The sequence below is a fragment of the Suillus fuscotomentosus genome (assembly GCF_016647785.1).
Source record: "Suillus fuscotomentosus strain FC203 chromosome Unknown F5891scaffold_39, whole genome shotgun sequence".
Lineage (NCBI taxonomy): Eukaryota > Fungi > Basidiomycota > Agaricomycetes > Boletales > Suillaceae > Suillus > Suillus fuscotomentosus.
In genome coordinates this window covers 431,320-452,377 of record NW_024539551.1, presented here as the reverse complement: position 1 = coordinate 452,377, position 21,058 = coordinate 431,320, and the positions used below count along the sequence as shown (strand labels likewise).

Genomic DNA, 21,058 nt, shown 5'->3' with positions numbered 1-21,058 from the left:
ACGCCAAACTTCGAGGTGTCACGCTCGTCAGCGCTCCGTTCATGATTATGGGTATGTGGGGGTGTCTGGCATGAAGTTCAGGATTATGGGTATGTAGGGGTGTAGGGGCGTCTGGCGTGAAGATCAACGCCAAACTTCGAGGTGTTGTGCTCGTCAGCGCTCCATTCATGATTATGGGTATGTAGGGGCGTCTGGCGTGAAGATCAATGCCAAACTTCGAGGTGTCGTGCTTGTTAGCACTCCATTCAGGATTATGGGTATGTGGGGGCGTCTGGCATGAAGATCAATGCCAAACTTCGAGGTGTCGCACTCGTCAGCGCTCCATTCATGATTATGGGTATGTGGGGGCATCTGGCATGAAGATCAACGCCAAACTTCAAGGTGTCGTGCTCCGTTCATGATTATGGGTATGTACCAGTGACTGGCGTCACTAATAAGCTATTTTGAACGCGTGATGATCAGCAAATTTGTTCACATAGAACAGTTTGAAGATGTCAAGGACATGATGGAATTTGATCAATGGTGAGAGTGGTGCTGTACCATAGACTGGAATTAAATGAGCTGCACGAAAAATAGTGTCAATATGTATCACTGCGAAGTGTGGGGTGCAATTTGCAGAAAAAGCTAGCTTAACCATCCACATGCCAGTGTCAGGATCAGGTGCATCACCAAGTCGATCGAACCAGTGGACCTCTGCACATGGAATCCATTTGCTGTGTTGTCGAAGGGAGAAGAATGCCATAACACGGTGTAGAGACTCGCGCGTCTCAATGACGAATATCCGGCCTTTAACCATACATTCCTATACATTACAGCTCTACTCCTAAGGACCAGTCTCGCGCGCACTCGCGCGCGCCTTATCCGAACTCGCGCGCACTTACGCGCGCCTTACCTACGCACGCGCGCGTTCGCGCGCCTCCTCATAGGTCTTCGCGCTATCGTCCGTCCATCCGTCCCATGTCCTTACTGATTCGCTGGTGCGTTATTTCTATCTTATCCATTGAACTAATAAAATCTTCGGTCCGACATCCGCGCTACTTATGGAAAGTTTATTTAAACTTAGTTATAATTAGAGTTGATATGGTTACTCGGTTCGGGAGCGCGCTCGGAAGCGCGCCTTCTCCATTCTTAAATACAGAAGGGTTTCCTTTAGTTCTGGTACTTACTTTTCCCTTATCTTTGTGTACTGGAAAGTGAATAGATCACCTCCCCACTTGTTATCTGATCATATCCTCCTGTCAATCCTCCACCTTTGCACTCACTCCTCAGTAAGATCTTGCCTCTAACGCTTTAGGCGCGCCTTCGCTTCGCGCGCGCGCATTCTCGGACCTCCCGCTCACGCGCGCATCTCGCGCGCCTTCGCGCGCGTTATCTTCTCGCGCCTATTAGCGCCCGCCTAGCTCACAGAGTTTCCCTCCACTTTATTTCGAGGAACTTCTCTCAGTGGTTGTCCTTTGGGTCGAGTCGTTGTCTTGTATCCCGGTCTTGCTGTTGAGCACCCCTTTTGTTTTAAGTGTTTTCACGTATAGTCAAGATTCCTCATCTACAACGGGCTACATTTATGCCTCCCATCCCAGGAGTGTCTGAGTCGGTAATCACAAAAACACAATCATTGCGCGCACATTTGTTTCTCCATAAGGGACATGCGCGGATATATTTGTGCTTCATGCCCCCAATACCACTAAGGTCACTGGGTGCGTGAAATGTCGATGACACAGAGTTAAATACTGAAATTCGACCCTGATAGTATGGGGACTCTAAGAGAGTGACTTCGGTATGGTCGTGAGCATCATTGGGATTGGACTGCTCGAAAAGGAACCGTCGAACAAGCTTGGCCAGGTTGGGAATGTTAAGCTCGGTGCTAAGCTCTGGAATATGTTGTGCACACTTCGTCCCTTCTAATACTCATTCTCAGTATGTGAAATGAAAACTGATGAATGCAGCTGTACTTATGTGGTGTCTTGGCGAGTTCTACATGTGCTGTAGAGACTCGTGTGTCTCATGGTCTGATATGACAGCTTTACACTAGGAAGTACATAGCATGAACTTGTAGTGTCACTCTGTGCGCTACCCGCAGCTATCTCTATATGAGGCGCAGCTTTCCCGCGCAACGCGCGCCATGCGCGCACCATTCCCGCGCTTCACGATCTATGCGCGCGTGCGCGTTCCTGCGCTTGCGCACCCTATAGCACCAGCCATTCAGATGCATCCATCCACTGTCCACCAAGCTCCCTAGTACGTATATTTCCATTTCCTTTATTAGCATAGTTCCACCTTTATTTTTATCATAGTTTCTCACTCATATATATTTTTACATACCTACTCGGTAGCGCTTCGGCTCCGCATGACCGCGCTTAGGCGCGCTATATAAGCGCCAGCAGTACATACTACACTTTAACCTTACTTTACCTCCCATTTACCAATTACTACTTACTTACTACTTAGGAGAACATAGTAGAAACCTATTCCTTTAGATCTCGCGCTCTCACATCTCTTGCATCATATTATCACTTAAGTCTAGTCTATCTATCATTACCGCATACGCGTGCACGCTTTCCCACGTTTCGCGCTAATATGCGCGCGTGTTCCCGTGCCTTGCGCGCACCTGCGCTTTCTCGCGCTTCGCTGAAGCGCGTACCTCTAGATCTTCGCAGTGCTCGCTTCCCCTAGGGTCGAACGCACTTGTCTCCTCAAGTAACGCAGACTAGGCAACGCGCGACCTCACAACTTTTTATGGATACTGTCAGGAGCATCATTTGTTCCACTCAGTATTGTTGTTTCTACAGCGCGAGGACTGACATGGGGTCATCGACAACCTCAAAGTCTGCGCCCCCATCATCTTCTCCCAGTCTAGCAGGCAAGATGGCAGGTGGCTCTTGTTGGTCCATATTGCGATGCTCCTCAGTGGGGGTTTGTGCATTCAACGCCGCGATGACAGAAGATAGACAGGTGCCGTTAAGCATCCTGCGAGCCCGAAAATCTTGACGTGATGCAGTCAACTTGTCCAGGCATTGGTTGGTCACGAGCATCTGGCCTAGTGCTTTGTAGCGACTCGATCGTCTCCACGGTTCCTTCACGGCCTTGATGTGCTTGGATTCTGTGATAGAGGAACAAAGTCCGTTCGGCGCACCAAAAAGTCGAATGAGAGCATGGTAATGTTTCATTGAATGTTGTCGGGGGAGTGAGAATGTCAGAATCATCCCAGAGGACTTGAAGATTTCGCGATACTGATGGAATCGAGCAAGTGCGTCATCAATTTCTGCAAGCGTCTTCTCTGTGATGATATTATGACGGACAAGATAACAAAATTCGAGGAAAGCACGAAATGTGCGGACAATTTCGACTGGGACGTAGCCTTCAATCACTGGTAAATACACCTAAATGCTGTTAGTCAAAAGTCTCAAATAAAACTAGATAAAAGTTAAAATACCTTCATAAGTGCTTTTGAATCGTCTCCGGTCCACTGTTGAAAGTTGCGTCCTTGAGGAAATCTGCGTAGTCCCGAAAATGCAGGAACTGCCGCAATCCTATTTGGGGTACTACTAAATCTCAAATTCACGGCTAATAGGATATGTGACGCACCTTCTATCAATGTCATCCAGGATAACATTGGCCTGTGTTTGTCCATGCGTCTGCACGAGATATTTTTCGACCCAGACCACCAAGTGATCCTTGTGTTACAGTCACTACGTGAGCCCCCAGCTACACGACCAGCCCTCTGCCACCTCGCACGGCAACGACACGATACCTGGGCCTTTAGGCCTTGATGATAGATGATGAATAGAAGAGAAGTCCGGAAGATGCCGGATTAGGTAAGCGATCTGGATCGCTTACATGATATGACGACATAGGTCTAGAAGACCTATATATGTTATCAAGATAGAAGGCAAGCCTCATGGTTGCCTCATGTACTGATAGAAGGACGCCTCGCGGTCCTTATCTTAGATAGAAGCCTGCCTCATGCATGGTATCTCTGACTCGATAGATAAGCACTTAGAACCCAGCTTCAAGCTGAGCTTAGATACGATAGAGTAGCCTTATATAAGGTCGATAGATTAAAGTAGATGTTCCTTACTTTAATCCTACTGGGTTTTACCTCGAAACCTTTGTCTTGCTAAAGCTACCTGCTTGACATCAGATCCGTACCTTCAGAAGGACTTGAGACCCCTTCTGCCTGTAAACCGCTATCATCGTTCGCCTCCGCAAACGTACGCAACTTCTGCTCTTCTGTGGAAGCCGACCTCGGACTCTCAGCACGAGATATCACTGTTGTGATCGTCACTGTTAGATCATCCCAGTCCGCACGCGACATACGTCGTAACAAAGGATTAAAGTCCCCTTATTGTACGCCTCCATCACAGGCTACAAAGATAACTGATCGCACTTGCTGTCAACGTTACCGACACTCGTAGAAACCCGAACCTAGATCCCGAAAGGATTTTCATATCCCTGATTTAGAACCCTGATCATACCGGCCTGACCAGTTGCAAGAATATAAGAACCGCCGTCACTGTGGAAAGCTCCAAGAAAAGGATACCACGAAGACCGTAGAAACCATCTCCAATATGGCAACTACCAGAAACACCTTCGCCGCTGCACACCTCACCGGGAAGGAGACTCGCCTTTGTTTGCGAGAGAAGAAATGTTTTGTGTGCCACGACATCGGACACAAAGCCGCGAGCTGTCCTCAATGGACCCGAACCTCACGGAGAAAGATGATCGAAGAAGAACCCCGCCTGCGCACTATCAAGGTGGCCGGGGCTAAGGATGATTTACGGGTGAACGCCACCCTGATTTCCAGAACAAGAAGTACCACCATCGCGACATCTATGATCGTAGATTCTGGGGCGTGTCAGTCCTTTGTCAACCAGGACGTGATCACACAGCACCGCATCTTGACGCACCAGCTAGAGAACCCCCTGACACTCTCGAACGCTGATGGATCCTGCTTCGGAAAGAAGCCGATAGAAAGGTTTTGCAACCTTACTTTCCAGATCGATGAACGGGTAATCTCCGAAAGGTTTTACCTAGCCGAGCTTGGTCCAAAAGACAAGTTCCTGCTTGGACGACCTTGGCTTATCAGCCAGAACCCCGCAATTAATTGGAAAACCGGCACGGTGACCCTCAAAAGCACCGCAGATTCCCGAAAGAAGGAAAAAGAAATAGATTCTGATCGGAAGAAGAACGGCAAGACGCCCCTCTTCCTGAAAGAAGAAAAGAAGGTGGCAAAGAAGAGAAAACGATCGGTATCCCCGACAACTCCCCGCACCTTCTCTTCGGGCACAGTACCACTAGCCCGAACGACACGAATTGCACCGGCCCACGAAGAGCCGCAGAACGGAATCCCCGTTGAACCTTCAGAAACCGCACCACAGCCCACGAAAACTGTGACGAAGAAAGACTCGCTGCCTAGAATCGACCTAGCAGCGAAAAGATATGAACAGAAGAAACCGGCCACTGATCTGGAGACAACTCAGAAGAAGACTTCCAGACCGACGCTGATATCTGACCACATTTATCCCGAACCGCCATGAACGAAGAAGATTGTACCGGCTGTTCAGCCGATGAAGACTGAAGAAGATCCCGCACCTGCCCGATATGAATTCTCGGCAGAGCCTGCACAAGTCCTTGGAAAGGGACGTGCAATGATGAACGAAGAACCGCCTGTATCCAAGGCGCCCAGACTGGCCCCTGAACCAGAAATAACTCAGAGATTCGAATTTTCTGGAGAACCGATATCCGTTCTCGGAAAAGGACGAGCAGTCCGAATCGAAGACCCTCCTACCGCCAAGAAACTCAGATTCTATGAAAGTCCTGAGTCCGCAATGGAGGAAGACCCCGAACCGGCGTATTTAACCGCCGATGAACCGCCGAATTCCCTCAAACTCTCTATGACACCCGTACATCATTCCGAAGAAGCAATGACGCTATCTTCTGGTACCGAACTCCCTCCTGTGTTACAAGAAGCCCAGGATATTTTTATTGACCGAATCGCTTCGATCCATGAAGCATACCGTCAAAATGAAATAAAACAGGAAGCACTAGACGACGGGCCGAGTTTTGTCAGATTTATTGACATGAACAACTCCGAGGATGACGAGGATGAAGACACGAACGCACCCTCTTCGCATGATCTGCGAATGGTAGATTCAGAAGGAAACGACTTCGAAGACGACGGCCCGCTCCCTGGCCTAGACTTCTGATTGGATATGATTAGTCGGTGACTAATGGCTTAGTAAGGGGGTGAAATCCTCCATTTTACTTGTTTTTCCACGCCTATTCCACCCCGAACACTGATCACCGAATCCTGAACTCGACCAACTTCTATAGGTCCGGAATGACCTAAAACTAGAAAGGTCCGTAATGACCCTAAACTAGATATAGTCCGGAAAGACTCTAAACTACGATTGTCCGTAATGACATAAAACTAGACGATGAACAAGGACGAACCCCGGAAAACTCCTGCAAGCTTCGGGACCCCTCACATCACTGCACTTCGACCACCTGAGTAGACCATATATAAACAAAGGGTAATAGAAGACGATCTCCCCGCTGGACGACCCCAAGAAACTCCTACAAAGCCTTGGCACCCACGCTCAGATCCCTACCTTCGACATCTAATAAAGAACCCAGAAATGGATCTATAAAAGATAAGAAGATTAGACCTCCGGAACGAGGCTAAACTATCACGAGACGAACTCCACGAAAACTCCTGCAAGCCCTTGGAACCCTCTAGAACCCATCATGGCAATGACGACCACCCTCTGATGACGACCTGATCTTTCAAACAAAGATAAAGGATGATAGTACCTATCACGGCACTTTCCCTCTGATAGCGAAGAAGAATCTCGAACACGAGTTAGCCTCATGGCTAGATAAAGACGATAAGAGATAACGATAAAGATAAGTTTAGAATGAAACAGAGCTTGGATTGATCTGGAAGAAGGTTATAAACCCTCTCGATCCTCGAACATCTCTCCCAACGAACCTCCATCATCATCATGACGAACTCCATCGACGACGACTCTATCAAGATGGCACTGAAGGACTCAGACTATGGAGTAGTCCTCAGAATGACGGAAAATAGCGCGTTCAATGAAGCCGCTATCCTGACCCCCGCGTACTCCCGAGCGATCGATGAAATCCTTGGTGAACAAGATGCCAGAACTGCAGCGTGCACCTCCCTCACCGTCTGCATTATACGAACCACGAAGCTGCTGGAAGATGTAGCCAATCGTGTTGACCTTGATGAAGCAACTCGGAAACTTGCTATACTTCATCTGCAACGGCGGATCAGAAACTTCGCACTTCACTTACTCCCCCTCGACTTCTCCGATATCACCGACCTAGCGATAAAGAAAGTTGAAGTGAAGCCTCTTGCAGAAGAACCCCGCCCGGTACGCCCGCTGAGAAGAAAAGCGGCTACCATAGAACGAACCCGTAGAACGCTCTGCAAGCGCTGCGGAGGATACGGACATCAGTTCAGAAGATGTCCAGATTATGTTTGTTGCATCTGCGATGAACTAGGACCTGACCATCTGTCGGTCCACTGCCCACGACTTGAAGGACGCATTGTGCTCCAAGAGTTTAGTGACGAAGAGAAGTTCTTTGAAGCTCTCTTAGATTGGGAGCATAACCACAAGGCACTCGCGGATCTAGAACTTCAGCATCCCACTGAACTTTCCCCTGCCCCTGAATCTCCCTCAGTACCTTCCGTCTCCACGTCAGCAATTCCCGCACCACCTGCTGCTACGATGGAAGAAGATGTCTAAAGAAAACAAAGCCGGTGACTTTGTGCGTAGTAATGGGGTAATGTTACAGTCACTACGTGAGCCCCCAGCTACACGACCAGCCCTCTGCCACCTCGCACGGCAACGACACGATACCCGGGCCTTTAGGCCTTGATGATAGATGATGAATAGAAGAGAAGTCCGGAAGATGCCGGATTAGGTAAGCGATCTGGATCGCTTACATGATATGACGACATAGGTCTAGAAGACCTATATATGTTATCAAGATAGAAGGCAAGCCTCATGGTTGCCTCATGTACTGATAGAAGGACGCCTCGCGGTCCTTATCTTAGATAGAAGCCTGCCTCATGCATGGTATCTCTGACTCGATAGATAAGCACTTAGAACCCAGCTTCAAGCTGAGCTTAGATACGATAGAGTAGCCTTATATAAGGTCGATAGATTAAAGTAGATGTTCCTTACTTTAATCCTACTGGGTTTTACCTCGAAACCTTTGTCTTGCTAAAGCTACCTGCTTGACATCAGATCCGTACCTTCAGAAGGACTTGAGACCCCTTCTGCCTGTAAACCGCTATCATCGTTCGCCTCCGCAAACGTACGCAACTTCTGCTCTTCTGTGGAAGCCGACCTCGGACTCTCAGCACGAGATATCACTGTTGTGATCGTCACTGTTAGATCATCCCAGTCCGCACGCGACATACGTCGTAACACCTTGAAGGCCCCCTTTATTATTTGATGGAGGAGATCTGGCGCGATGAGTTCATGTATATCAGTGCGAGGAAAGTCATTGGTAAATGGCTATACAGATACTAAATCAATTCCGACTGTCAAGTAGTAAACATGACGCTCCCAGACTTACCACAAGTTGGGCGGCAATTCCGAACTCATCCCAAAGCGCCAAATGGTTGCACTCTTCTATTAGTGCCTCAGTATGTGTTCTTGAGCGTTGGAGACTGTCATCATCAAGACTCTTGCGATACAAAAGACATCTATCATAGATTTAGAATCAACACAGCAAGAAAGTGACAAATACTACTTACTTAGCACACCAATTTTTGACTATACACACGAGCAACACTTGTTCTTCATAGTTGGCAATATACGGACCAAGTCCATAGATAACACAACGATAATGACCATCACCAAAGCGTGCAATTTCAGGCTTCATCATCGCGGGCTTCAAGTTCTTCAGTATGTATGAAAGTGATGAATGAAATAGTTGGCGACGGAAATTGTGGAAATTTGCAGTCTTAGCATGTTGTTTAGTTGCTTTATGGGTTGTGAGGCAAGTGAAGATGTGCGAATGGAGAGAAACTCACTCTTTGGCATGGCTAGAAATCCAATTACAGCAACTGCATTACGGTGAGCACGGTGCACATTGTTGCGAACATTTCTGATTGATGCATACAGTGGGTAATAGTCATTCTGCCCGGTTGCGACTGATACCGTGGTTTTATCGCTGCCAAGAATCACAGGTACAAATGTCGAGCTGTGGGTGTCTGGATCATCAGAAATTTTGTCCTGTTTAGTTCTTAATTAGACCAACTAGCATGAAAAGGGAGGGTACAGCTTACTGCTTGATTCCAAGCCCAGTTGCCAGACATAAAGTCTTGCCATTGGTGCTCATCTGTTTCAGTCGCGAACTCGCGGTAAGGTTGCGGATCCATCTCCAGGGCATAATCAGGGTTGGCAAGCATATTCCAAACAACATCACGAGGATCGCGGTGTAGAGACTCGTGCATCTCATAGTGTGATATGGCGCTTTACACTAGGGAGTATACAGCACCAACTCGCAGCATCACTCTGTGTACCATCCACAGTGATTCCTATATGACGCGCAGCTTTCCCGCGCAACGCGCGCCATGCGCGCACCATTCCCACGCTTCACGATGTATACGCGCGCGCGCGTTCCCGCGCTTGCGCGCCCTATAGCGCCAGCCATCCAGATGCATCCATCCACTGTCCACCAAGCTCCCTAGTGCGTATATTTCCATTTCCTTTATTAGCATAGTTCCACCTTTATTTTTATCATAGTTTCTCACTCATATATATTTTTACATACCTACTCGGTAGCGCTTCGGCTCCGCATGAGCGCGCTTAGGCGCGCTATATAAGCGCCAGCAGTACATACTATTATTTACCTTACTTTTCACCCAACTTTACCTAGTACTTACTACTTAGAAAGTCGCAGTAGAAATCTATTCATTAGCACAACACATCTCACATCCTTTATCTTGCTTATATCTTCACATAAGTTTAGTCTCTCTTATTTCCGCTTACACACGCGCGCTTTCCCGCGCTTCGCGCTAATACGCGCGCGCGTTCCCGCGCCTTTGCGCCTTGCGCGCTCCTGCGCTTTCTCGCGCTTCGCTTAAGCGCACACTTCTAGATCCTTGCTGCACTCACTTCCCCTATAGGGTCGAACGCACTTGCTTCTCAAGTAACGCAGACTAGGCAGCGCGCGACCTTACAACTTTTACAGATACAGTCAGGAGCTTCTTTTGTTCCTCATTGTATTGTTGTTTCTACAGCGGAACCAAACATCATAGCTGTTCTCCATCCAGGGTGCAGTGTCGTCAACTGCATGCTCCCTGGTGTATTTGACCGAGCACGACTGCCATTGCACGTCACCCAACGGAGTACTGTCGATGGTCTTGTAGACATCACAGTGGTCTGTGAATAGCACATTGGTATTAGCACCACCTCGGATTAGCAAAGCTGCCCAGATATCAAGAAGGTGGTCGATCTGCGCCGCGGGTGTCTGATTCTTGGTAAAGATATAGTCCGCGAGCTGTTACGACGTGTGTCGCGTGCGAACTGGGATGATCTAACAGCGACGATCACAACAGTGATATCTCGTGCTGAGAGTCCGAGGTCGGCTCCTACAGAAGAGCAGGAGTTGCGTACGTTCACGGAGGTGAACGATGATAGCGAGTTACAGGCAGAAGGGGTCTCAAGTCCTTCTGAAGGTGCGGATCTGATGTCAAGCAGGTAGCTTTAGCAAGACAAAGGTTTCGATGGTAAACCCAGTAGGATTAAAGTAAGGAACATCTACTTTAATCTGTCGACCTTATATAAGGCTACTCTATCGTATCTAAGCTCAGCCTGAAGCTGGGTTCTAAGTGCTTATCTATCGAGTCAGAGATACCATGCATGAGGCAGGTCTTCTATCTGTGATAAGGACCGCGAGGCGTCCTTCTATCAGTACATGAGGCAACACGAGGCTTGCCTTCTATCTTGATAACATATATAGGTCTTCTAGACCTATGTCGTCATATCATGTAAGCGATCCAGATCGCTTACCTAATCCGGCATCTTCCGGACTTCTCTTCTATTTCGTCATCTGTTCGTTATCTATCATCAAGGCCCAAGGGCCCGGGTATCGTATCGTATCGTTGCCGTGCGAGGTGGCAGAGGGCAGGTCGTGTAGCTGGGGGCTCACGTAGTCACTGTAACACGAGCTCAAACTCTAACTGGTCAGAGTAGGGAGTCCAGTCATCAGGTGCTTTGTCCGACAATGGTGGAGGTGGAGTTTCAGGAGGAAGGAAGTTCCCTTCTGAATCACATGGCCGAGCTTTTGAAATTGATGGTGTGTCAGATAGAGAAAATGCGAAAAACAAAGGAAAATTACCAGTCAAGTTAGGGTGATAGTTTCAATACAAGCGGTCACCAGCACCAAAGAACTCTGCAGGTGGTTGTACAGGACCAGGAGTGGCAGCACGATACTCTTCATTCGAGTTGGTGCCATCATATTCTTCAGTATTGATATTTGCATCAAAAAGAGGTGAGGGGGATCGATTGGACTGAGGCAGACACGAGGGTGCATTGCTACTAGTAAGGACTGAATGGACGGTGTTTGTATGTTGTGTAAGACCAGACTTATTCTTGAACCAGCGGTTGCATCCTGGTTTGGTGCAAGGAAGGCAAAGGGCATGAAACCCTGGTTTGACATGCGACATGGTGAACTTGAATGGACAGCAGAGCGACCTGAATTATGTGTATTGCTAGTAAGTGTTACAGCGCTGTTTGTCTGAGTTTAGAAAAGTGTGTTTAGGGCACTTACCAAAGTGTTGAACTCTCGTCTTCGGTCTATTTTCCTTCCCTGCCTCTGAGCCGTCTGCCACTGCTTCTATTCTGCCTGCTATGGTTTCTACTTGCGATTTGAATAAAGGAAAGCACCCTGGCGATATTCTGAAAACGGCTACAAAGAAAAGATGTACTGCTAAAGAAATTGCAGAAGACAATCAGCGGAGTAAAGAAGTGCAGGAAGCTCAGGAAAAAGCCACCCAACACGGCATTGATCGTTGTAGAAACAACAATACAGAGAGGAACAAATGAAGCTCCTAACTGTATCTAAAAATGTTGTAAGGTCGCGCGTTGCCTAGTCTGCGTTACCTGAGGAGACAAGTGCATTCGACCCTAAAGGGGAAGCGAGTACAGTGAAGATCTAGAGGTACGCGCTGAAGCGAAGCGCGAGAAAGCGCAGGTGCGCGCAAGGCGTGGTGTAGAGACTCATGCCTCTCATGGCATGATATGGCAGTTCCCACCAAGGAGTACATAGCACGAACTTGTAGTGTCACTCCGTGCGCTACCCGCAGCTATCCCTATATGAGGCGCAACTTTCCCGCGCCATGCGCGCACCATTCCCGCGCTTCGCGATGTATACGCGCGCGTTCCCGCGCTTGCGCGCCCTATGGCGCCAGCCATCCAGAAGCATCCATCCACTGTCCACCAAACCCTCTAGTGCGTATATGTCCATTTCTTTTATTAGCATATCATTCCACCTCTATTTTTATAATGGACCCTTACTTATATATATCTTTACATACCTACTCGGTAGCGCTTCGGCTCCGCATGACCGCGCTTAGGCGCGCTATATAAGCGCCGACACACAAGTTTTCCACTTACTTTTGCACCTTAACTTACTTTTCCTACCAGTCACTTACTACTTATCAGAGTATAGTAGAAATCTATTTGTCCACACTTTGCATCTCTCTTCTCCTACCTTGCATCATATTATCACTTAAGCTTAGTCTTTATCAATTTCCGTATACCCGCGCGTGCTTTCCCGCGCTTCGCGCTTATACGCGCGCGCGTTCCCGCGCCTTGCGCGCACCTGCGCTTTCTCGCACTTCACTGAGGCGCATACCTCTAGAACTTTGCTGTACTCGCTTCCCCTTTAGGGTCGAACGCACTTGTCTCCTCAAGTAACGCAGACTAGGCAATGCGCGACCTTTAAACATTTATAGATACAGCTAGGAGCTATCTTTGTTCCTGGCAGTATTGTTGTTTTTACAGTGGGAACACACGCGCATATTAGCGCGAAGCGCAGGAAAGCGCGCGCGCGTATGCGGAAATGATAGAGAGACTAGACTCAAGTGATGATATAATGCAAGATAGAGATGTGAGAATGCAAGATGTAAAGGAATAGATTTCTACTATATTCTGCTAAGTAGTAAGTGAGTAGTAAGTAGTCAGTTGAAGGAAAAGTAAGGTAAAAAGTGTAAAGTGAGTAGTACTATGTACTGCTGGCGCTTATATAGCGCGCCTAAGCGCGGTCATGCGGAGCCGAAGCGCTACTGAGTAGGTATGTAAGATATATATGGGTGAGAGTCCATGATAAAAATAAAGATGGAACAATATGCAGATGAGAGAAATAGAAATATACGCACTAGAGAACATGGTGGACAGTGGATGGATGCATCTGGATGGCTGGCGCTATAGGGCACTCAAGCGCGGGAACGCGCGCGCGTGTATACATTGTGAAGCGTGGGAATGGTGCGCGGGAAAGCTGCGCCTCATATAGAGATAGCTGCGGGTAGCGCACGGAGTGACGCTACAAGTTCGTGCTATGTACTCCTTAGTGAAAACTTGTCATATCAGACCATGAGACACATGAGTCTCTACATCGTGTTGGAGCGATAGAGGTCTCAATGGAAATAGAGCAGGCAGCAGCAGCATCAAACGTGGTGCCCGTAAAGCCAAAGCCTCGTGCGAAGGCAGTCAAAAAGAAGGCTACTAACAATATCCCTTCAGACAGTTGCGTGGCATCAGGAGATGAGACCAATAGTGAGTCTAAAGGTCACTTACCTCAATAGGTACCACTAATGACGATACAGACATAGCAGGGGATGAGGCTGAGCCAAAGTCAAAGGGGAAGGGGAAGAAAGTAAAGAATATGCTGTTGCGTGAGGCTGTTAGTGCTGCGAGGATGAAAAAGCAGATTAAGGATCCGAGATCTGTCGATGACAATTGTGCACATGACCAGAAAGGAAACTTAGCATCAGTGACATTTCTATCTCACACCATCATGCTGATACTCACCAAGTCGACACTTTACTTTCTAAACCTAACATCAAAATTCAGAAGCAAGAAATTCAGCCTGGCCGGGCAGGTCAATAACTGGCGTCATAACGTTGAACCAGATGCGAAGCAGACATCCTCACAAGCACCTACTGTCCTGAGCGGGACAACTCAAAGTGTTCCCTGCTCAACAACGACCTCCAAGCTGTCCTCCGCAACCGCAGCAACTACTTTTTCCAATGCAACAGAACCCCCACCTACCCCAACAAAGACTTCTAGTTTCGCTCACAACGCTGATGCCTCAGATGATGACCAGAGCGACAGCGATTCCGAAGAGCGTGCGGCTGCTATTGTAAGCAAAGGAAAAGGAAAAGCTGGGATGAAGGTAAGTCGCAGCCGATGATAAAACACATGCTTACCATTTATTTCAGACGGTTGTTGAAATCGAGGGCAGCTCTGACTCCAAAGAGCATGCAGCTGCTATCGCAGGAAGTGAGAAAGTTGCTGTGCAGGTAAGTCACAGCTACTTATGATCGACAAGATCTGTACTTACAGTTGGAATTGGCAAGGAGCCTCAGGCTGGTAGCGACGATTCAAACATGCCACTGGCTGGCACTCCCTTTGCTGATTTGCCTTACAGCAAACAATTGGAAATTGTCAGCTACGCATTACAGCAACCTACGCCATGTACCATCGGCAAGAGCAAGAGGAAGATTGAAGAGGTCATGGTAGAGTCAGACGAGGACGGAGATGAGGACGGCTCAGAAGTTGAGTTTGCTTATGGGGATGATAGCATCATGGAAGCCTTCGATGAGATCGAAGCTGCTCCCAAGTTGGTTCGCACCACAACAACGGTGAAGGTACAACAATTCAGATGGTGAGTCTGAACAATGTTGGGTCTTGCAGAACCTAGCTGCTATTCGACCCTAAAGGGTTTCTGGACCAGGCTCAAGGCTCAGAGAAGAGGAAATATCATGAAAACTTGCTCAGCACTCAGACTCATACTGGTAACTAGTGAAAAGATTGCTTGATTATGTAAGCTACAAAAGTGCCAACATAAGGTAAGGTAAAAACAGTCTCTACAAGCCCAGCCAGAAATGAATCCCTACAACGGTAAGTGACTTCTTGATTTGGCAAAATGTTTACCCTGACAACCATGCAGACGAATGTGATGGCTTCTGAGAAGCCGAAGGTACTGCCTGGCCCTCGAGCCAAGATCAAATCCGATGTAGAGACTCGTGTGTCTCATGGTCTGATATGACAAGTTTTCACTAAGGAGTACATAGCACAAACTTGTAGTGTCACTCCGTGCGCTACCTGCAGCTATCCCTATATGAGGCGCAGCTATCCCACGCAACGCGCGCCATGCGTGCACCATTCGCGTGCTTCGTGATCTATATGCACGCGCGCGTTCCCGTGCTTGAGCTCCCTATAGCGCCAGCCATCCAGAAGCACCCATCCACTGTCCACCAAGCCCTCTAGTGCGTATATTTCTATTTCTCTCATTTGCATATTGTTCTGTCTTTATTTTTATCATGGATTCTCACTCATATATATCTTTACATACCTACTCAGTAGCGCTTCGGCTCCACATTACAGCGCTTAGGCGCGCTATATAAGTGCCAGCAGTACATAGTACTAGGGACTTACTTTCCAACTTTTCCTACCTTTCACTTTACTTTCCACCCACTATCTACCTAGAAGAACATAGTTGAAATCTATTTGTCTACACTTTGCACCTCTCTTCACTTATCTTGCATCATATTATCACTTAAGTCTAACCTCTCTATTGTTTCCACATGCGCGCGCGCGCTTTCCCGCGCTTCGCGCTAATACGTGCGTGTGTTCCTGTGCCTTGCGCGCACCTGCGCTTTCTCGCGCTTCGCTTCAGCGCGTACCTCTAGATCTTCGCTCCACTCACTTCCCCTTTAGGGTCGAACGTGCTTGCCACCTCAAGCATAGCAGACTAGGCAATGCACGACCTACAACATTTTTTAGATACAGTCAGGAGCATCATTTGTTCCTCTCAGTATTGTTGTTTCTACACCAAGACAGCATCCCAACCCTCGATCACACTAATGCCAACTCAGGCTGTTCCCGCCGTGTCAGAGTCAATGCTGGCGGACATGGCAGTGAAGCCCAGAACAGGAAACCAGTGGCGCAACACAGACCTCCCACTGATCATGTTGGAGAATGGTGCATGGCGCCAGCAATTCATTCCAACTGTTCTCCTTTGGGCAGGTAGCCAGCCCAATTTTTGGATGATTGAGGCCCCTGATTTTCTGTGTGTGCTGCAGGCTATATTCACTACAATGTACCCAGGAGTAGAGCACAAGGTCCAACTCAAGGGACCCATCATGGGCGTGGTGAGTGTCGTCCTTATATATATTTGTCACCTTGACCATTATTTAAACTTCAATAGGCCACCCAGCGCCTATGTATGTGGCGGAACAACTTTGGTTCCACCGCGATCGCGCTCGTTTCTAATTTTTTGTCATCCGTGAACAAAAACAATGATGATGGTGAGCAAGTGGACAATGATAGTATCGATGTTGATGCAGACTCGGACGCCCAGGAGAAAGCCATGATACATGTGGCATCCTCCCTTCTCAAAGATTATGCCTTTCTGTTTGCGGACCCCGATACCTGCCAGACCTCCGAGATTTACCGCTCCATCTTCATGTTGCAAATGATCGCAACAGTCCATCTTAACACATTCATCGGCTTTGTTGACGTGCCAGCACTTAATACAAGTGCTCTGCCTTCAATGCAGATGGAGGGGGTAATTGCTGCTTGCACTGTTGCTGTACTGAGTCCCATCCTTAAACTCACTTGAAAATAGGCTAATTATTAATTTTAACAGCTCGAGCGTGCTTTTAAGTTAGTCGCAGATAAGGAAAAGAAGGGTACGGCTCTCAAAACCCCCCTCAGACTCAACAAAGCTACTGGTAAGGAAAGCAGCGTTCAGCTAGCCTTTTCTGAGTCGAACTGGGGAACATTCACTCGAGACTATTACCTGTCCCTTCTGAGGTGTGGCCCGAAATATACAGCGGACACGATTATCATGGCACACCCGTTCATGAAAGATTCAAGCTCAGATGGTAGCATTAAAGGCTCAAATGTCAAGGAAGGTGTTGCAGCCAGTGGGGAGCGGGCAATGCTCTGTGAGTGTTTTTTTCTTGTTCCGTGCTCCAGTGACTGATGTAGTACTACTACTTTGACAGAATGTCTCCAGCATGTTTTTTCTTTGCATATTCTCGAACATTTTCACACTCCAAGCCGCTGTAGAGACTTGTGTGTCTCAATGCCGAGTATCCAGCCTTTATCCATACATTCCTATATGATCCAGCTCTAATCCAAAGGACCAGTCTTGTGTGCACTCACGCGCACTTGAGCATGCCTTACCTGCGCTCGTGCGCGCGTTGGTGCGCCTCCTCCTAGGTCTTCGTGCTATTGTCCATCCATTCGTCCCATGTCCTTACTGATTTGCTGGTGCATTACTCCTATCTCCTTCATTGAACTAACAAATCTTCGGTCCGAAATCCATGCTACATATAGAAAGTCTATTTAAACTTAGTTATAATTAGAGTTGATATGGTTACTCGGTTCGGGAGTGTGCTCAGAAGCGCGCCGCATAGTGTAATCTCCATTCTTAAATACAGAAGGGAATCTTTGGGTTCTGGTACTTACTTTCCCCTTATCTTTGTGTACTGGAAGGTGTATAGATCACCTCCTCACTTGATATCTGATCTGATTCTGTTGTCAACCATCCATCTGTGCATCCACTCTTCAAATAGGACCTTTCCCTTAACGTTCAAGGCGCGCCTTCGCTTCATGCGCGCGCATTCTCGAACCTCCCACTCATGCGCGCATCTCGCACGCCTTCACGTGTGTTACCTTCTCGCACCTGTTAGCACCCGCCTAGCTCATACAGTTTCCCTCCATTTTTATTTCGAGGAACTTCTCTCAGTGGTTGTCCTTTGGGTCGAGTCGTTGTCTCGTATCCTGGTCTTGCTGTAGAGCACCCATTTGTTTTAAGTGTTTTCACCTATAGTCAAGATTCCTCATCTACACCACATCTACGGTATATATCATACCAATGCACCATCCGCGTACTAGTAAATCCTCTCCGTCACAAGCTACTAACTCGACTTGCTTCCTTTTTCATCTTTTTCGTACTTTTTTACAAGCGCAGTGATACAACTTTTAGTCTACTTTTTTAATGCTATCGGTGCTTTTTTAAGCAGCTCTCAGAAATAAGTGGAGAATAAGTGATGTTTAAGTAGAGGGATCTACTTAAAAAAGTGACTTTTACTTTTTTCCGCTTCCCTACTATTTGATGCAAAAAGTTGGATATAAGTGATTAAAAGTTAAACCCGAGATTTCCTGATGGGACAGACCCCTCAGAGCGTGTTGTGATCGAGTCTCAAGGTGCGGGATGGAGGGGACCGCAGAGAAGAAGAAGAGAAAACGAGACCAAACCAAAACACGTTGGTGAATCAAGAGAGAAAGGGAGGTGAGTGGGTGACTAAAATCAGAGCTGAGTGCCAGAAGATGGTTGTACGAGGCGAAAAGATTCAAGGGATGTTTGGACAGAAGCGTGTACTTATCTATGTCTTAGCACACGGGCCTGCTGCTATGAGAGTGCGGTGTCAAAGGATTTTCATGTGCAGCTTACAAAGCCCTAGATCAATGTGGTGTCCTCGCGGGCTCGTATACACATTGATCGTCCAGCTCTGACACACACTCTCATCTGTCTCAGGTTTGCTTTTCATTGTTTTCTTCCAGCATCAATGAAGTGTGTGCTTTTTTCTGGCCTGGCGGATGCTCGCGCGTGCCTCGACTGCACCTTTCTCTCGCCAATTCAATGAGAAAATTTTGGAATCTCTACCTGGTGATTACTGTGAGTAATGAATGATAATGCATTGAATGAGAACTGAAAAATGCCAAGATTGCTATCTAAGTTCAGACATTTCAAAAGAAGCGGACCACGCACCTTTTGACGCTCCTAAACAAACATCAAACTACTTAGCCACGCTTACTGCACCCAGAATGCCTTCCTATCGACTGGATCACAAAGTAAACTGTATATGCGCCATACAACACAACCTCTCAGTGGAAAAAAGGATTGGTGAGGATTGCACGTGTATGAATAACTGCCCTACATTGTCAATTCATTGAAGTCCAACTGCTCCACAACCTCGAGAACTATCCTATATACCGCACTGTCCCGCATTAAAAACTGTCAGAATATGTGTGCTTATGTTCAGGAGTGAATGAGGACAGAGATAGATATGGCAAATACAAAATAGAACACAACGACCGAAGGTCATCGCTTGTATCTTATATTTACTATGGGTTACGGTTTATTCATTACGATCCACTATTTCATGAGTCACCCTCATGTCACGAATGGTAACAGACAATCACACTGGCCGAATTTAAAGTCCACTCGGCACATGTGATTCGTGAATGTCAATGATAATTGATTAGGACTCGGAGGCTACTTAGTAGTAAATATGTGAGCTACAGTATGTATGGAGAGCTAAATGCAAGTTATTAACGATGTGTAAGATTTTTCTGGGGGAATGTATGAAGATGTGCCAGTGGATATTGATATATGAATGGATTGTGAACTTGAAGTTCGCGACTTGGCGCCAGATGTGGAGGTTGAGCGCACATGAAACGCACTATTAAATTTAATGTCCGACATCGGCAGCCAGTGCACGGCAGGTGACACTGAATCGTGATTTTTGCTGCCGTCACGCTGAAAACACGATCTCTACCATTTCTCAACATATTTGTTTCATTTTACTTGGGATATGATAGTATAGTATATAGAACATACCCAGTGAAGTAGCTAAGCAATTACTTCACAATTGAGTGCTATAGATGAAAATCACGAAATAGTGAACTGTAACGAATAAACCGTAACCCATAGTATCATTGTACATATATCCTAATAGTAGCAACAATTCCGATGTCACAGGTGCAATATCTAGGGTCACCTCTAGTACATATCTCGCTGTACGAATCATAGTTTTTGGAGTGTGCCTCTCGGTCGAAGGGTACTATACTACCAACATCAGCAAAAACCCCCTTTTAATATTGGCGAAAATTGGATCATATTTTGTAAAACGTAGAAAATCATGTACCGTTTTCCCGAATGTGCGTCAATCCAATCCAATATTCAGCAAATTTGACTAATGTGTTAACAGGGCCACAGAATTCGCGCAAGTGAGGGAAAATTGTTTGGTAGGCCAGCGAGCGCAAATTTCACGTACTCGTACACTCGCTGTACAAGTCTGTCTAGTGAGTTCTATCTTTTTCGACACTTGTCATTGTCTGATTCCATCGTGTTGTAGTGGGTCGAAGCGCAAGACTGAAGAACCTAGCGCAGCCGATAGTCTCATGTTCCTCGATATTGATGGTATGGCGGAGGACTGATACTGGTCACACGTTGTATTGTCTAGATTTCAGATCCAATGGTACTCATTTGATAGCATTGGACAAATTTTAACTGCCTGAAAATCATGTTCTGCTTGACGCAAATTCTGTTCTGATTGGCGAAAAGTGAGATCCAATTGTCGAAAATTCTCAAGGGACTAAAATAATGGATTGAATGTTCAAATCCATCGAATTCTCGCAGATTCACGCAAGTTGTATCATATTTCATCCGATTTGAGAAGAGCGTTTTTCCTGATGAATCCAATGAGCTACACTACAATTATAGATGGTATTTACACTTCCTTAATTCCCTAACTCTGATTCGCAGATAGGGGTTTCAAACTTGAATGCTTCGGCCAACTAGAGCAGCTGAACAGAAGCCGCTTCCATGCACAAAAGACTGGAGACAAATATGTCAGTACCCGTTGTCGATATGTACATTCAATCCGATAAGTTCGCTTTGTTGTTTTGCTATTCAAGATATTGACAGTAAAAATCATACTGGCCATGCTGCAGGGTATGAAATAACCTACTGACGCTGCATGTGGTACATGAAT

General features: G+C 47.0%; 5 protein-coding genes across 5 annotated transcripts; 2 read left to right on the top strand and 3 right to left on the bottom strand.

Annotated features, from left to right (window-relative positions):
* Positions 1-2,780: 2,780 nt before the first annotated feature.
* On the bottom strand, positions 2,781-4,312 carry F5891DRAFT_1190892 (uncharacterized protein; the record flags this gene model as incomplete). The annotated part of the gene is made up of 5 exons (XM_041367376.1): positions 2,781-3,377; positions 3,431-3,527; positions 3,583-3,671; positions 3,749-3,762; positions 4,147-4,312. The coding sequence occupies 5 exons, from the start codon at positions 4,310-4,312 to the stop codon at positions 2,781-2,783; spliced, it is 963 nt and encodes a 320-aa protein (XP_041224084.1).
* Positions 4,313-7,001: 2,689 nt separating this feature from the next.
* Positions 7,002-7,772, top strand: F5891DRAFT_1237640 (uncharacterized protein; the record flags this gene model as incomplete). Its single annotated transcript, XM_041369667.1, has 1 exon — positions 7,002-7,772. The coding sequence occupies one exon, from the start codon at positions 7,002-7,004 to the stop codon at positions 7,770-7,772; it is 771 nt and encodes a 256-aa protein (XP_041224083.1).
* Positions 7,773-8,258: 486 nt separating this feature from the next.
* On the bottom strand, positions 8,259-9,493 carry F5891DRAFT_1190888 (uncharacterized protein; the record flags this gene model as incomplete). The annotated part of the gene is made up of 5 exons (XM_041367375.1): positions 8,259-8,549; positions 8,611-8,740; positions 8,792-9,020; positions 9,071-9,272; positions 9,326-9,493. 5 exons carry the CDS (start codon positions 9,491-9,493, stop codon positions 8,259-8,261), a joined length of 1,020 nt encoding a protein of 339 aa, XP_041224082.1.
* Positions 9,494-11,404: 1,911 nt separating this feature from the next.
* Positions 11,405-11,710, bottom strand: F5891DRAFT_1190887 (uncharacterized protein; the record flags this gene model as incomplete). The annotated part of the gene is made up of 1 exon (XM_041367374.1): positions 11,405-11,710. One exon carries the CDS (start codon positions 11,708-11,710, stop codon positions 11,405-11,407), a length of 306 nt encoding a protein of 101 aa, XP_041224081.1.
* Positions 11,711-16,944: 5,234 nt separating this feature from the next.
* Positions 16,945-17,256, top strand: F5891DRAFT_955459 (uncharacterized protein; the record flags this gene model as incomplete). Its single annotated transcript, XM_041375332.1, has 1 exon — positions 16,945-17,256. A coding segment is annotated over one exon (312 nt), but the record flags the coding sequence as incomplete, so codon positions are not given.
* Between the last annotated feature and the right edge of the window lie 3,802 nt (positions 17,257-21,058).